The sequence below is a fragment of the Budorcas taxicolor genome, chromosome 9, assembly GCF_023091745.1.
Source record: "Budorcas taxicolor isolate Tak-1 chromosome 9, Takin1.1, whole genome shotgun sequence".
In the NCBI taxonomy this organism is placed as follows: domain Eukaryota; kingdom Metazoa; phylum Chordata; class Mammalia; order Artiodactyla; family Bovidae; genus Budorcas; species Budorcas taxicolor.
The window spans coordinates 93,921,118-93,937,324 of record NC_068918.1 but is presented as its reverse complement, the minus strand read 5'-3'; the positions used below and the strand labels follow the sequence as shown (position 1 = coordinate 93,937,324).

The 16,207-nt window shown below is 51.5% G+C and overlaps 1 protein-coding gene across 1 annotated transcript in view; it reads right to left on the bottom strand.

Moving 5' to 3' along the window:
* Positions 1-493: 493 nt before the first annotated feature.
* The window catches only part of SMOC2 (SPARC related modular calcium binding 2), a 161,240-nt gene continuing 145,526 nt past the window's right edge, over positions 494-16,207 (bottom strand). Inside the window, exons 10-13 of the mRNA XM_052645711.1 lie at positions 9,981-10,080; positions 7,911-8,185; positions 4,519-4,556; positions 494-1,930 (exon numbers count right to left, since the gene is read on the bottom strand). Of these exons, the coding sequence (XP_052501671.1) occupies positions 1,913-1,930; positions 4,519-4,556; positions 7,911-8,185; positions 9,981-10,080 (431 nt within the window). The 3' untranslated portion in view covers positions 494-1,912. The remainder of the gene's footprint in view (positions 1,931-4,518; positions 4,557-7,910; positions 8,186-9,980; positions 10,081-16,207) is intronic.

Genomic DNA, 16,207 nt, shown 5'->3' with positions numbered 1-16,207 from the left:
AGCAAAACCGAGGGAAGCAGTCCCACTGCAGTGAGAGACGTGGAGAGTCTAGCCAAGGGCAGGAGACTGGGGCTGGGCCAAAATCCGCCAGGGTTTCTGGAGCTGTGTGTGAGCAGCATCAGCTTTAACCGAGACAAGAGCACTTCTGCCTCTCCTGTGGCCCTCCCAGCGTCCGGCAGCACAGGAAGGCCTCCAGCCCTCAGTTCCTCGTGAGTGGAGGGCTGCTTCCCATCACGAGGATGAGCACCTGTGCCCTTTGCCCCAGCCTGCACCCTTCACACGTGGACACCTGTGCCTTCGCCAGGGTGCACGTCGCCGCTTGTCATCTTGTTTGAGAGCAGGAGGCCGAAGCCCCCAAAGGCTCTTACCCCGAGTCCCACGGCCAGAGGGGCAGCACCAGGGCCCACCTCCCCCCAGCCCAGCATCCCTGTCTTGCCTCCCGACAGTAGACACCTTTAGAATGAAGCAAGAGGCTGACTAAGGTTTTGATAGCATATTTTATTTTAATCTAAGAAAAATGATTAAATTCAAAGTTCAGAAATATAAAAGATTATCCAATAAACTTAGGATCATAACTGTTTCTTAAACAATGGTGACACACGGGGGCTGGTTTTGAGGCTCCAAGGTTCCCCTTTGACTCTCCCGCGAGACACTGCAGGAAACGTCTTCATGAAAATTGTTGAGACAAATCGACAGGCTGTGTGTTGGGGGATCTGGGGACAAGAAGATTTTTTTCCAAACCTAAAGCTTGAGCTGAGGCAGCGTCAGTCTGTCACTGCTCTCCACTCCACGGAGCCCGTGGGCACAGCACGGAGGCGGGGCTCCAGCCCTGACGGGGGCAGCCGGCTCCCCTGAGGCCCGGCCCCACTGCCCCCCACCCCTGTCCAGCCCCACTCGGGTGAATTTCCCAGTGGCCAGTCCTCGAGGCCTGGACGCCTCCAGGAAAGAAGGGAAGCGGGCACCCACAGGCCTTTGCCCCAGCTGCCAGGACCAGCGCCGGGCACAGCCTCGCCTGGCCACGCCTTCTCTAAGGAACTTGCTCAGGCGGCAGCTTTCCCTTCCCGGGGGCCCCGGGGTAGACCATGGACGGGTGGACAGGGGCCAGGCGTAAGAGAAGAAGGCTGACAAGCATGTTTGGCTGGCTGGGTCAGATCGTGATTAAATTTACTTTTCTGAACGTTGGGCCCCTCCACGCTGCCTCAGGAAGGCAGGCAGAATTCTCTAGCATTTACAGCGTGGATAATCTGAGCCCAAAGCAAAACTCAAACAGAAGCTCACAATGGAAAAGCAGGCATATCAAGAAAAGTTTGAAATATCTCCTCTTCTACCAGGGCACTACCGGTAAAGACTGCGCCAGTGGCTGGATAACTCATTGCAGGAGCAGGAACTCGGGAAGGAAAACCAACAAGCTAACACAAAGTCCCAAGAAGCAAACAAACCCAGGACGGGGTCAGCAGTCGACTACACATGTCTACGGAGCCGTGGAGCTTCCAGCATAGAGTCAGCGATGCCGCCAGGACAGTAGGTCCCTGGCAAAGCCAACCTGGCGAGGCTGCTAGTGACGGCGCCCGTCAGGAGGAGGCACAGGGTGGAGCCAGGGCACCTCGGCCAAGGCTTCTGTCGGTTAACACGTGTGGGATGAAGAAGCTAAGCTTAAATCCACTCAAAATACATCTCCACCAGCTACAGGTTTTGAAGGTCAAAGAAGGACACATACATTGTATGTGATTAATTTTCTGAAGCCAGCCCTTCCATTTTCACAGATTAAAGCCGTCTATTTAAATATCTCATTTCTACAAAGTGAATTTACAGTTAAAGTACAAAGTGCAAATACTATGTGTTTGTTTTGGTTTTTTTAATTGCTTTTTGGTGAGGGAGTTGGCCACATGTCTAGGACCTGCCGTGGAGTCATTCATCCTTGCTTTCTTGGCTGAAAAAAAAAAAGACAAAAAAAGAGATGTATTCAGACTTTTGAAGCACTCATTTCTGAAAATGAAGGCTTGCCTTCCAGGAATAAAATAAATCCAGCTGATAAGAACAAAGGGAAAAGCCCCGTTTCACACAGCAGTGAAATGAGACCGTCCTTCGCTTGGGTCGCTGTAGCTATCTAGTTGCTCAGCGGTGTCCGACCCTTCTGTGGCTCTACGGACTGTAGCCCACCCCGCTCCTCCGTGGGATTTCCCAGGCGAGAGCGCTGGAGCGGGCTGCCATTCCCTTCTCCAGAGCACCTTCCTGACCCAGGAGTCGGACCTACGTTTCCTGCCCTGGCAGGCAGATTCTTCACTGCTGACTGACCCACCAGGGAAGCCCCACTGGGGACATAAGAATTAACTTAAAAAAATAAAGGAATTTTGGGCACTTCTTAACTTCTAGCACATTTCTTTCATTCAATGTTCAGAAATATAAGAAAAAAATACATCAGTTGAGGAAATTAGCATCTATTTCACATACTATAAGCAGCTTCACTATGTTAAACATTCTGCAGAATCTGCAATCACCACGCAGTTATCATGCAAACGTATTTTTAACAATCTAATTTATGCTTCAGATTTTATAAAGGCAAGGCTGCTTTTTGACAATTTTCTTTTCATCCTTTCCATTCATTATTCCATTTCTAAGAAGAACTGCAACTGAAAAGTTTGCTTACTAAGTTCCTGGAATTCTGCACTCGAGTGCAGAATTAAAAAATCATGAAGAATGAAAAGGAGAAGCAATGTGCAGCCTTCTTGGCTTATTTTTCCACATAGACCCATTCCAACCAATACAAGTCAGTTCTATTTAAGTTTTGAGGAGACTTCTGGGTTGGCTTTTACCCTCCTGCTAAATATATGAACAGGCGGCAAGAAGAGATACGGCATCTCCCACATTAAGAAAACAAGACATTCTATTTTAATTAGTTGTGGAGAAAGCTAAGCCATCACCACGTTTAATCAGAGAATAAAACTGATCAGATTTGCTGGAGGAGAAGCGGCACTAATGTTTTAACCTACATCCACGTCACTGGATGGTAGGGTTCTGATCACTGAGGGATTGTTATGGAAACTGCAGAAGACACCCGGAAAAGCAGGTCACTTTTTGGTTTTTTTTTTATTAAATATGGGCTTCATGTATCCTCTGAGATGCCCTTTATCTCCTCTTCTTGTGTTTGGTTATCCATCCAGTGAAAGACTTCGGTGGTTAGACTCCTGATTCCTTCAAGAAGCCTGCATGGTCTTCAATAGCTCTAATAAATGCCAGCTGCAGCAGGACCTCACCCAGGATCACGGTTTGCAGTGATCAACACCATAGAGAGAGCTGGGGAGACTGCTCCAGATTCCTTTTCCAGGGAAAAGGCTCAGGAGTGAGGCTTGTGCCTGGAACAGAGTTTATTTCAGACTGAGGCAGCGCATGTGTGCCCGTCACCGTTGTTATCTTAGGAAAAAAAAGTCGTGTGGAAGTCTTGGGAACTCAGCCAGGTAATTGCTTTCAGACCAGCCCTGTTCTAAAGCACAAGTGATTTGTGCTGGGATTTAAAAAGTTGAAACCATAAACACTTGCTCAACGAAGACGACCAACCCTATCACACATCTTTCCTAATGAAATGGTTTTAAGTTACATCCTAGGTATGCGCTAGAGGTCTCCATTTCAAACCCACAACAAATCCGGGGGCTTGTCTCAGGAAACGGAGGCCTGACATCAAAGAGGTGAAGACAAAATGCACAGCATATTGGTGAGCGGCCTGGAGAAAGGAGGGTGTGGCCCTGGCTTCGAGGGAGGAGCGAGGAGCCGCTCACGTTCATCCTCTGGAAGAGACTCTAGGCTTGAGAGGGCTGTGGCTGGGGTGACATGGTCATCTCCTCTAACTGCAGATAGAGACCCAGCCTCGGAAGAGCAGAGGGCGGTTGTGCGCACACACGGCGCTTCGAGTTCCCTCGGAGGTGATGCTTGGTGAAAAGCGAAGGTCCCCTGTCCCTGCAGTCTCCTTCATCAAATATAAGAAATAAATTACGGATGCAAATCCTGGAGAACTGCTTAATATGTGTATATATATATATATATTCCCACAAAACAGGGGGACTCAGAAATCTTCTCAAAATAATAAATAATTGAAATTTCAAGTAGTAAAAATAAATAATTAGGGCAAAAATCTTGAAGTTGATAATTCAGCAAGTTGGAGATTTCTGACAGAATCTTGCCAGGCTCTCTGAGGCCTCGCGTGTCCTCAGGGCCTCACCGAGGAGCACTGTAGCGATAAACACCTTAGAGAGAGCTGGGGAGACTGCTCCGGATTCCTTTTCCAGGGAAAAAGCTCAGGAGCGAGGCTCTGCCTGGAACAGAGCTTATTTCAGGCCGAGGCAGCGCCTGTGTTTATGAGCGCACGGCAAGATGCTGAGCGTCCCCTCGGAGGCGGCGCTTGGTGAAAAACGAGGGTCTTTCCTTCTTGGGAGGTGCTTCACTCGCCAAATGAACAGAACTTCAGTTGTTATTACCTACAACTAAAGCAGCAAGTTATTACGGCTACAGTGTGAGCACACTCACCTGCCTATTAGAAGCGCTTTCAGCATTACCTCTAGGGGCTAGCAGGGGAAAAAAGAGAGAGATTAGAAACCAAACACACTTCATTAGTAACAGGTTACGCAGACTCTTGCAGGAAGAGAGCCACACCACTTCAGGAAAGGGTCGTCCTCGAGCGAACTTTGAGAAAACAGGCTTTACACGCATGCTCAGCATGGAGCGTAAATAATGGGTCATAAAAGCCAGTATATAAACAATTTCCACCAACTCAGACACTCTAGACCAACTTCAGAAGACTGTTCCATTTTGCCCCAAATTCCACAGGCGTGTCCACTCGCTGTGGAGAGCGCCTTGCTCAGTTTCTCAAGCTCCACCAGGGAGAGGCGGCCCCGGCGCCAGGTAGTCCAGCACAGAACGCCGCCGCTATGAAAGCTTTGGGTCTTATATTGAAGTCACGAGAGTCATTTAACTGGCTTGGCTCAAAATAACTATTTCCAAGTCCTGCTTGGCTCCACCAAATCCTGCTTGAGCCTCTCTCAGGACAGGGACCTGGGACCCCACCTGTGGAGACACTCTCCTGCCTGAAACCTCTGCCTGGAATTCCAGTCTCCCCCCACCACCTTCTTAGCAAGCACCACCCATTACAGTGGATTGTTCCTATTTATTCCTTTTCTTGTTTCCACGCTAAAATGTAAGCTCTAGAAGTACATGACTTTTGCCTGTCTCATTTACTGTGATTTTGCCAATGCTTTGAGCAGGGAGCCCTGGATAAATATCTTTGGAATAAATCAGTAGGTGGAAGACAGCACGCCAACCCCAAACACCTGATTAGTTGTCAATGTCCACTCATTCAATTAATAAACTAAAGAGCAAAATTATTCCAGGTTCAAACCTCTTCTCTTGTCATATTCAAGCAAACAGAAACAGAGCATGATCAGTTGAAACACAAATGTATTCAACAAATCGCAAACATACTGAGTGAGTAGCAGCTAAATGGACTGCTTCTTTCACCTGCAGGTTTGAACGATTCAAGGCTCTGGATCACGGCTGTTGCCGCTCTCCTGTGTGTTTGGCCCGAGATGACGACTCTATAGAGAAAGCAGGCGTTGGGCCGTTGGGCCAACTTGAGAGAATATTAAGTAGATACTTTGAATCTATTCTAACCAACTGGGCTGTCAACAATCGCCAGAGTTCTCTTGGTTCCTTTCCTGGTAAATAGTCCACCGATCATTGGAGGCAGCCACAGACTAAAGGTAAGTTACGGCAAGAAAGGTTAACATTTCTACGTGTCTAGAACTTTGCTCTACAGATGAAAAGAATATAAATTTCATGAATGACCCTGGGTGAAATATTCCTCTCAAGACAGTAGGGAAAAACTCCATGAAGGAGTTTTTTAAAACACATAAAGGGCAAAAAATAAGCTGCTAATTAATTTGAATGAAACAGAGCGTACATCATTAAAATAAACATGAAGCTGTGCCACACCAATGAAAACAGTTTTCAGTGAGAAAAGCACCGTGTACCTCCCAGCTCCCAATGTGAAGCTTAGCGATGGGTGGTCGGCGGGGAGGGTGCTATCGTGGCATCAGACGATACTGATCACTTCCAGGTGGCACCGTGCACGGTGATGTGGCTGTGAGGCAATATGCCCGAGAGAATGTAGCCAGCATGGCAACTTGGGCGAAAAACATGATTTGGTCAAAAATGAGCATTTCCTAATTGCTGATTTTCTGTACAATTATCATTTTAGAGGACCATGAAGACATAATGTCATCTTTTGTGAATTTTTCCTGAGCCCTTGGAAAATATTTATTCTATGTTCTATCTTTTCTCAATATTTTTCAGGATATTTTTTCATTTTTGCCTTTTTTGTAATAGCAAAAATTGAGATCATGCTCCCAATAATGTCTTAGTTGCAAAAATTTAAATGCAAAATCTTGTTTAATTGCTTAAAGTAAAAATAAATGTGATTAAGTATTTATATATTATGATCCCACTTTGTAGTGAAAATCATAGTGCATAAATACGTACATATTTGTCGTGGTTCAGTCGCTAAGTCATGACCCCATGGACTGTATGTATACATGAACAGAAATAGTGTCTGGAAAGCTGTAGATCTGGTCTGATTTTTGTCTCAAAATAAAAAGATCACATGTTATTTATGTTCTTTATTTGATTTCTCATATTTTTTAGAATTAAAAAATGCATTTTTAAGTAGAGAGCAAAAAAAAAAAAAAGAAACTGGTAACAATTTGGGTTTTTAGAAATAATCCCTCTTGAATATTTATGTTTCTTTGACTTTTCCCTATTTCAAATGACACAGAATAGGAAAAAATAAACAATAATAAAATTGAAAAAAACTAACAATAGGAAAAAACTAAGAGAAATTCAGCAAACAAAAAAAAGAAAAAGAAAAGAGCTGCAAAATCAGCTAACTTTTTATCCAAATCGCCAATGCTCATTTTTAAACAAATTGTCATTTTTACCACATTAGTTTATTTGGGGGAGGTCAGGGGCCATCTTTCCTCATAGCTGAGTCAGTAAAGAATCTGCCTGCAAGGCAGAAGACCTGGGTTTGATTCCTGGGTCAGGAAGACCCCCTGGAGAAAGCACTGGCAACCCACTGCAGTATTCTTGCCTGGAGAATCCCATGGACAGAGGAGCCTGGCGGGCTACAGTCCACGGGGTCCCAAGAGTCGGACCTGGCTTAGCGACTAAACCACCCTCACCGGGCCCAGGGCTTTCCCGTCCCAGTTGAGCTACAAACACAGGGCAGCGTGCAGACCACCATCTACTGATGCTCCAGACTCAGCCCTCAGGCCTGCTTTGCGTTTCAAATGTGCTGCAAGTTCGGCAACAGGAAGATGGGATCGTAAGACAGCAGCGGTGGGAGAGGCCCCGTGGACCCCACCGGCACCAGTGACCAGGGTGGTGGTCCAGCGCCTCGGAACCGTGCTCGGGTTCTGGGAGGAGACTCGCCCAGCTGGCAGCACAGCTGAAGCTCTGTTTCAACCACGGAAATGACTGTTTGGAAACAGGAATTATTGAGCTGCTAATAATCAGGTGGAAGGTTTGGTCGAGGGCCATGCCTGGGGGCCCCAAGTGGCTCCCAGGGGTCCCCAGTTCGCTCTTCAGCATCAGAAGGCGGCCACTTGGGGAGGGCAGGCTCCCCTCCCCTCCTGAGGACAGAAGAGTTAAGACGCGTCTCCAGACACCTCTGAGCTCTCCCCTTTCCATGCCGGCTCCCCTCTGACCACCCCCCGACCATCTGCCAGCGTCTCCACGGGCAGGGGACCTACAGCAAGGCAGCGCATCACACTTGCCTCCACCCTCAGGCTGTTGGGACCGTTTCTCTAACTCTCAGCAGAGGCGTGGAGAGTGGGCGGGAGGGGCTGAAAGTGGGGAGAAGGGCTTACTGTGGCGCTTCCTCGTGTCCGCCTTGACCTCCTCTCTGGCCGCGCCCAGGCAGCCCATCAGCTCTTGCAGGGAGATGGACTTGTCGTTATTCACGTCGCAATACTCCACAAACTTCTTCACGCACTTCTTGGGTTTGGACTTCTTCCGAAGAAGTCTCTTGAAGGGCTTGATTTCCTTTTTGCCGATGTCCCCGCTGTTGTTTTTATCCAGCAGTTTGAAATACCAGTGGACCACTCGCTCCTCCAGCGTGTGGCTGGGGTCAGGTTCCGAGAGCCTGGAAGACACGGGGGTGGTCAGGACCCCTGCCCCAGTCCTGGTTTGTCCAGAAAGGCACCCCCACCCAGCTCTGACTTTCCCCGACGGAGGAACCTGCTTGTCGCCCTCTCCTTCCTAAGGCATAAGGCTGCCTGGCTTTACCCTTCAATATAATAATGATTTTAAAAAATAACTTAGAAAAGGAGATCAGGCAAACATTTTCAACCTGGTTTCAAACTAGCAAATGGCACAGTGAGTTTGGACAGGCCGGTCGCACAGCGGGCGTTGGCAGGTCTCGGGGACCAAGCCCGTGGACCCCCACTCTGGTCACAGGACGCCCATCCCCACTGCCTGCACCCTGAGGCTTTCTACTCCTCTGTGTTCCTGGGCAGGCTGTTGATGTCACAGGTAAACTAAAAGGTGAAAATTCACACGTGTCCTAAAGCGGTAAGCTGACATCTTACCCTGGACTGAAAAAGAAAGTTTGGTATTTTAAGATTTAAGTTAAAAACGCTTCCAGAAGTTCTGCGTTTAAGGCTGCTCTTGGAAACCCCGATGTTACGACGGGGCTTCTCACTAAGCGGAAGATGCCGGCAGGTACTAAGCCTGGTCCTTGCTTCCTTGGCCTGCTGTCAACCTCTGTTCCCATGAGCGTCAGGAGGGAGTCAGACACCAGACGTTCCCAGGTATTAGGGCTTTCTGAGACTGCTGACCGTTTCTCAGACTCTCAGAGGACCTTCTAGGATGGAAATTCATTTACTGCTTTCAACTGTAGTCTTACAGAGAAGAGCAATCTTTCTGAAAATATAAGATGTCAATTTGAACTTTGGGTGGTTCCGTACAATTTAACTTTCTGCTGGATTCATAGCCCTGCCCTGTATTCTTCTCCATTCTGACTCTTAAGCAGAGGCAGAGAGAGGAGGACTTTGAGCCGAGGGACCAGAAATCTTAGATCAGCTAGAGGGGCTGGAATCATCAAGGTTTGGGGAGGAGGGGAGGAAGGTCAGTGCTCTAAGAAAATACAGACAGTGAGATGCCCAATCAGAAAACTGTGCTTTAAGATAAAGAGACTGATGATCGCTAATTAACAGGGGAGAGCCGATGCTTGAGACACCCCGTCCATTAAACTGGACACGACCCTCCTGTGGGCCGACAGTCGTCCACAGACGCAGGTCAGCTTCGGGGACTCGACAGCGTCTCAGGAAGTGGAGCTCAAAGCCTCAGCCCCAGAACCAAGCACGTCCACCAGGCGCTCAGGGCAAGTCCCCCAAGGTTCAGAAGTCAGACTCTGAACAGTGTTAATACAATTAACACCCCTGAATCGCAGCCCTGGGAAGGGCTGAGAGGCAAATGTTACATCATATATATTTTACTAAAAAAAATCCTATTTTGAGAATTTTTAATCAAACAATTTAATTGAAAGTATTTATAAAATCCAGTCCCTAGCTCTGAAACAGCATTCATTCTGAAGGAGGGAGCCTTCTGGGCCGGGTTCTCCCACGCCCCTGTCTCCCCTACCCAGCGTCTGCACCCCCCGCCTGATGGAACCTGGGGAAACCCCAGGGCCTCGGCCTGGTCCCACGCCGGCAACATCCTCATGGGACTGATCGCATTACAGGAAGACCCGCTAAGCAGACCTCCTGCACACACGGGCGAGGACCTCACGCTTGGGGACGGGTCTGCTCCGCTCTGGGCTGTGCCCGCTAAGCCGAGCCCCGAGACTCCAGTGGCTGGACTCTGCCCTCCAGGCTCCAAGAGTCCATTGACCACCAGGCTCCGTCCTAGCCCCTGCTCTGAGGTCAGGGGCAGCGCACCTGCCGGGGGAGGAGGGATCAGAGACCGCGTGGACCATGTCCGTGGACAGCGCGTCCAGCACGCTCGTCAGAAACTCGCTCTTTTTGGCACCAGGACAACCTGAAAAAGACCAAGCACAGACATCGTTTCACGCTTCCCAGAACTCACAGAGCACAGCGGAGTTCCCTGTAGCGGAAAGAAGGGCTGGGTTAGGACTCAGAAACCTGGCTGTCAGGCACATTCGCTTCCCAGAACTCACAGAGCACAGCGGAGTTCCCTGCAGCAGAAAGAAGGGCTGGGTTAAGACTCAGAAACCTGGCTCTCAGGCACATTGTATCAGTGAGCTCATCCGAACACCTGCAGCCCACACATGTTGATTTTAAACCCCAGCTTCTGAAAACTACAGCCTCTAAGATTTCTTGAATTATTTCGTGACGCTAACAGATTCCTGGGCATTATCATCTCACTGGTCCCCAGAGCGGCAGCCCCAGGCGGGTGGCATCCCTGCCCCCATTCCGTAGGAAGCCCCGAGGCTGGGAACCACCCCAGGCTCACACGACTGGGGCAGGACACGCTGGCGTCTGGTCAGATGAACCTGAGACAGAAGACGGCTCATGGCCTTCGAGTAATTCTGCAGTGGAGTTCACCCAAAGCTTGACATTCCACTGCAGTCTTCACCTACAAGAGGCCACTGAACTGTCCCTAAGTCCCCGGCACCCTCTGTGTTTCGGGATGCAGAGAGGCAGCTGGGCACGTCTCTCCCGGACTCCGAGAAGCAGGAGGGATCCTCCGCACGGGCCCGATGGCAGTGCCGCGTGGCAGCCAAGTCACTCAGGACCCGTGTGTTTACACAGGCGGAGAGCTGGGATTTTACAAACTGCCTTTTGACACTTGAGTTTTTGTTATTATTATTCAAGCACATGTTAATTGCCTGTAGTAGGAATCCATTTATGCTGGTTTCCACTTCGTTAAATACACATATCAGAGAACAGATGCGAATCCCTAAGGGTCAAGGGAGGGTGAAAAAGAGCTGTGTTGTCCCTTATGAATACAATTAGCAAAGCAGATTGTGATCTGTAGGGGAAACCCCCAGGGAAAACGCTACTTTTCAAGGGAAAAATGAAACAGAACATTAAGCGTTCCTTGGGGAGGAAGCGGCTGACTTGCAGCTGGTTGCCCGCTCCAGGACGGGCAGCGCCCTCAGCACAGTGTGTCTGAGACGGTCATTTGACGAGGTCATCAACCGCTCCAGGACCGGCGGCGCCCTCGGCACAGCGTGTCTGGGACAGTCATCTGACGAGGTCATCGCCCGCTCTAGGACGGGCAGCACCCTTGGCACGGCGTGTCTGGGACGGTCATCTGACGAGGTCATCGCCCGCTCCAGGATGGGCAGTGCTGAGCTTCCTCCAATAGCCCGTGTTCAGACCTGGACGGAGGCCTGGAACTCAGGGGTGAGCAACCCTCAGATCCAGCAGACCCGGCACCTGGGTCCAAGCCCTCACCTGGCGTGACAGGGAGACAGACCCGGGGCCTCACACTCTGGGACCTGCGGCTGCTGGTTCCAGGACAACCCCTCATGAAACAGAAATGGCTGTACCACTTCTGAATATGCGTGAGACCAAATAGGGCCGGGGCAGCACCCACTGTGGCCAGCATCCTGGGAAAATAATCCCCACACAGAGGATGAGATGGTTGGATGGTGTTGACTCAGTGGACATGAGTGTGAGCGAGCTCCGGGAGACGGTAAAGGACAGGGAAGCCTAGCGTGCTGCAGTCCACGGGGTTGCAGAGTCGGACGCTACTTAGCAACTGGACGACGATGACCATACGTCAGAGTCAGGCAGCATCGAAGGCTGACAGACCGAGGATGGAGAGAGGGCAAGGACCGCCTTCACCTCCTGCCTGCACCGCACCCCCTGGATTTCCCCAACTCTCCTGGGAGGACGCCTCCTCCTGGGAACACAGGAGCCCCAGGCCTGCTCATCCTCCACAATGTTTGTAAAAATGAGAAGAAATCCAAAGGAAAAAAATCAGAGCACGCACGATTAAGAAGTGGCTTCTGGTTATATGAGAAGTGCCAGCGGTACTGGGCCATGGCCTGGGCCTCCCGAGGAGCCTCAGAGCTGGGGGACAGAGGGAGCCGGGCCCCCGGCCACCGGGTTTCCCAGGAAGCCCAGAGCAGCCCCTAGCCTCCCTCACGCTCGGCCCCTTGGGCGCGGGCAGCAGCAACCACCGCAGAGCTCTGCGTCCTGCTTGCAGACCACAGGCCGTGGCCAGCAGCCCCACGAGCCCCGGGCCAGCTCAGTGGGTCGCTCACCAGGAGACAGCGGGTGCCCACCCAAGGGGGCCCGGCCTCCCCCGCGGCAGCTCACCTTCCCTCCTTCTGCCCGTAGGGCCTGGCACGGCCCCCAGTGCCCGTAAACCTCGTGCTGGGGAAACCACGGCCGGCGGGCTCTGAGATGGGACCCAGAGTGTATTTGTGTCCCCCCCGCAGGACGTGGGGCAGGCCCGGAGGGCTCGGGTCGGGGGGCTCAGGGCAGGGACAGCTGCGCAGCAGGGCCTTCCACAGAGACCTGGCAGCCCGGTAAAGAGACACTTGTGTGTGGTGGGGCGGGGGGACCAGACGGCCCTTCTCCAAGTTGGAAGCAGAAAGGCTGCAACCATTTATTTACACATTCAAGGCAAAATCCAGCATCCTGCTTGGCTTGGAAATGCTCAGTTGATTTCACTTATCTGTGAAATCCAAGGAAAATACTTGGCATCCTGTCAGAGTCCTGTGCAGACACTCGGGTTCTAATCCCGGCCTGACCCGCGTGAGCGGGTGGCCCCGTCCCAGCCTCAGTCCCTGGGCCTAGCGAGCTCCTCAGCAGCGAGCCGGCTGGCTGCTGCTCCCCAGACACCAGGCGCCGTGTGGCCCCAGGGAACCTGGTTCATAGCTGATGCCTTAAAAACTATTTGACTTGTTAACTCTTAAAATGAATGTGTTCTGCCCTATGAGACATCTTTATTTTTAAAAATAGACGTTTTTGGTGTAGAAATTACTGACTTCAGCAACTTGACTGTTTCATCTTTTCCCTTTTTCTTGCAAATACAGATGGAAACATTTTCGGGGCTGAGACCTCGACCACGTTGGGAAACTCCACTCCACGTGGTAACCGGCATCTGCTTCTCTCCTGCGACCCAGCACACTCAGGATCGCCCTCAAAAGGAAAGCCAACACCGAGAGAGGGAAGGCGGGGTGGCGATGGCCTCAGTGGATGGCGCTGTACACAGTACACAGCGTTGGACCGTGTCAGCCACACCGATGCCCAGCTGAGGTCTGCATGTCGCCCAGCAGGTGAGGCCTGGGGCCTGCGGGTCAGGGAAAGCGGGGCTGAGGGTCCACTGCTGACCGGGCGACAAGACGGGGTGAAGGGCCAGGGGACAGTGACAGCCATCAGTCGGGCTTTAAAGCATCTAGCACCGAGTAGGCTTAAAGCTTCATCTGCTGGTTTATCATTTCAAATGTCTATAAAACTGACATAGGTGAGGAATAACATGAAGAGGATGTAAGAACCCTCTCTCTGGTTTTCGGGCCCCTCTGGGGAGCTGTGTGCACCTCTGGGGAGCTGTGTGGCTCCCTTTGGGGAGCGGTGCACCCCTCTGGGGAGAGCTGTGTGGGTCCCTCTGGGGAGCTGTGTGGAACCCTCTGGGGAGCTGTGTGCGCCCCTCTGGGGAGAGCTGTGTGGGTCCCTCTGGGGAGCTGTGTGGAACCCTCTGAGGAGCTGTGTGCGTCCCTCTGGGGAGCTGTGTGGAACCCTCTGGGGAGCTGTGCACCCCTCCGAGGAGCTGTGTGCGTCCCTCTGGGGAGCGGTGTGGAACCCTCTGGGGAGCGGTGTGGAACCCTCTGGGGAGCTGTGTGCACCCCTCTGGGGAGCTGTGTGCGCCTCTGGGGAGCTGTGCGCCCCTCTGAGGAGCTGTGTGCATCCCTCTGGGGAGCTGTGTGGGTCCCTCTGGGGAGCTGTGCACCCCTCTGAGGAGCTGTGTGGGTCCCTCTGGGGAGCTGTGTGTGCCTGCATGTGCGTTCATCCCACTGCAAGCAACTACTTCCCTGCTAACAGTTTAACTCCTCCAGTTTTGGAAGTCTGCCTTCTCCCAAACTTTTAAGAATTTATCACACAAATTTTCAGGGAAGTCTCGTATTGTGCGATTTCCCAGAGTGACATGAACACATTTGACCTGCAGGGTATGGGTCAGAAGCGAGAGCTGCCACCTGCTGCCTCCAAAGGTTGTGAGAGACTGGGATTAAGTCGCACCTGTTCCTCTAGAAACGTGATGACAAACGCTGATAACTGTCTCTTTGCAGTGGATTAGACTCACTCTTCCCTAAAGACTAGCACAATCTACAAATTGCTAACCTACATGAATTTTCAGTTCAGTTGCTCAGTCACGTCCGACTCTTTGCAACCCCATGGACTGCAGCCCTCCAAGCCTCCCTGTCCATCACCAACTCCCAGAGTTTATTCAAACTCATGTCCATCAAGTCGGTGATGCCATCCAGCCATCTCATCCTCTGTCGTCCCCTCTCCTCCCGCCTTCAGTCTGCAGATTTTAAATCCCTTTATTTCATGTACAATATTTTGGACATAAAAGCAGCTGCATGGTTGGTAATTTCTCTCTCAATTACCTTTACTGAAAGTGAGTGCAAACACAGGATGAATCATGCGATTCTTTCTCCCTGTGTGTTACTGGCAGGGAGGGGGGAGTTACAACGAGCTCCCTGCACAAACCACGTCCGCCAGAGCCAGAACATCACCTCCGTCCCTGTGTGCAGAGGAAGCGGGTTTGTTCCCTGGAGGGAGGCTCCTCCTACAGATGAGAAGGAGAAAGTGAGGCATCGAGTGAGACCATCCTTGGCTGGCCAGTCACAGAAGTGGGAGATGGAACGGCGGGACACTGGTCCTTACAGTTTAGCTCACAGCAGAGCAGTGGAGGAGAGAAGGGAAGGTCTGCCGACCCCGGCGCCGTGTGGAGGGCCCCTGAGACCTGAGACACGGCAGGGGGACAGTCCATGGCCCGGAGCGTGAGGGACTGGGCTCTCCGCTCTGCAGCTTGCGACAGCGCAGCCTCTGAGGTCTGCCCTGACCTCCACCCGCCCTCGAGCCACAGCCCCGCTTCCAGTCAGCCAGAACACCAGGCTCCTTCCTAGTCCAGGCTCTCCTCAGCTAGACGTGGAGCTGGAGTGCTGTTTCCCACACGCTGACATGCCCCAACTATGTACAGCACGCTCATCTCAGGCCCTGGGGTCCCAGCATCCCACCTGGGGCCCCAGGGTGCACAGGATGGGTCCCCACACCTGGAGTTCCTGCAACTTCACTGACCTCACTTCCCACCCCCACACTCCCACCTCAGGACAACCTGCCTTAATTTAATAAGTGCGTTTTTCTTAAGTTTTACCTTTATACGCAGTTCAAACGTTAACAACATTAAACAAAAGTAATCAGAAAAGTTCTTAAAGCACATTTAAAAAAGCATCTGCAGCTAACAGCACAGAAAACCCATCTTTATAAACATCCCGCCAGCTGGGCATCGAGTGTCACGTGGAGATGGCGGTTCGGGCTTCCCTGGTGGTCCAGCGGTTAGGAGCCTGCCTGCCGGCGCAGGGGCCACGGCTCCATCCCCGGCCCAGGAGGTGCAGTCCTCGGCAGAGCAGCCAGCCTGTGTGCTGACCTCGGAAGCCCGCGAGCCTTGAGCCTGTGCGCTACAGCCAGAGACGCCGCCACCATGATGAGAACACGAACCGCGACGAAGACCCAGCGCAGCCAAAAATGAATAAACTGCAGGATTCACGAAAAAGGAAGACGGCAGCGTGGAACCAGGATGCCCCCGCACTGCAGGAGAGACATAACCAGGACGCATCCGCATACGTTTCTGGGCTCAGTGGTAAAGAATCTGCCTGCAATGTTTGAGACCTGGGTTGGATCCCTGGGTCAGGAAGATCCCCTGGAGGAGAGCCTGGCAACCCACTCCAGTATTCTTGCCTGGAGAATCCCATGGACAGAGAAGCCTGGTGTGCTGCAGTCCATGGGGTCACAAAGAGTCAGACATGATTGAATGCACGCGTGTGCACACACACACACACACATGTTCATACAGTAGGACACCTATGTGGGACACAGGGAGTAAGCTCATTCTCACAAAGGGCCCAAAGGAAAAGCACAGACGTTTCCAACCTTAAGATTAAAAGCAAAATCACTACTCCTGTGTA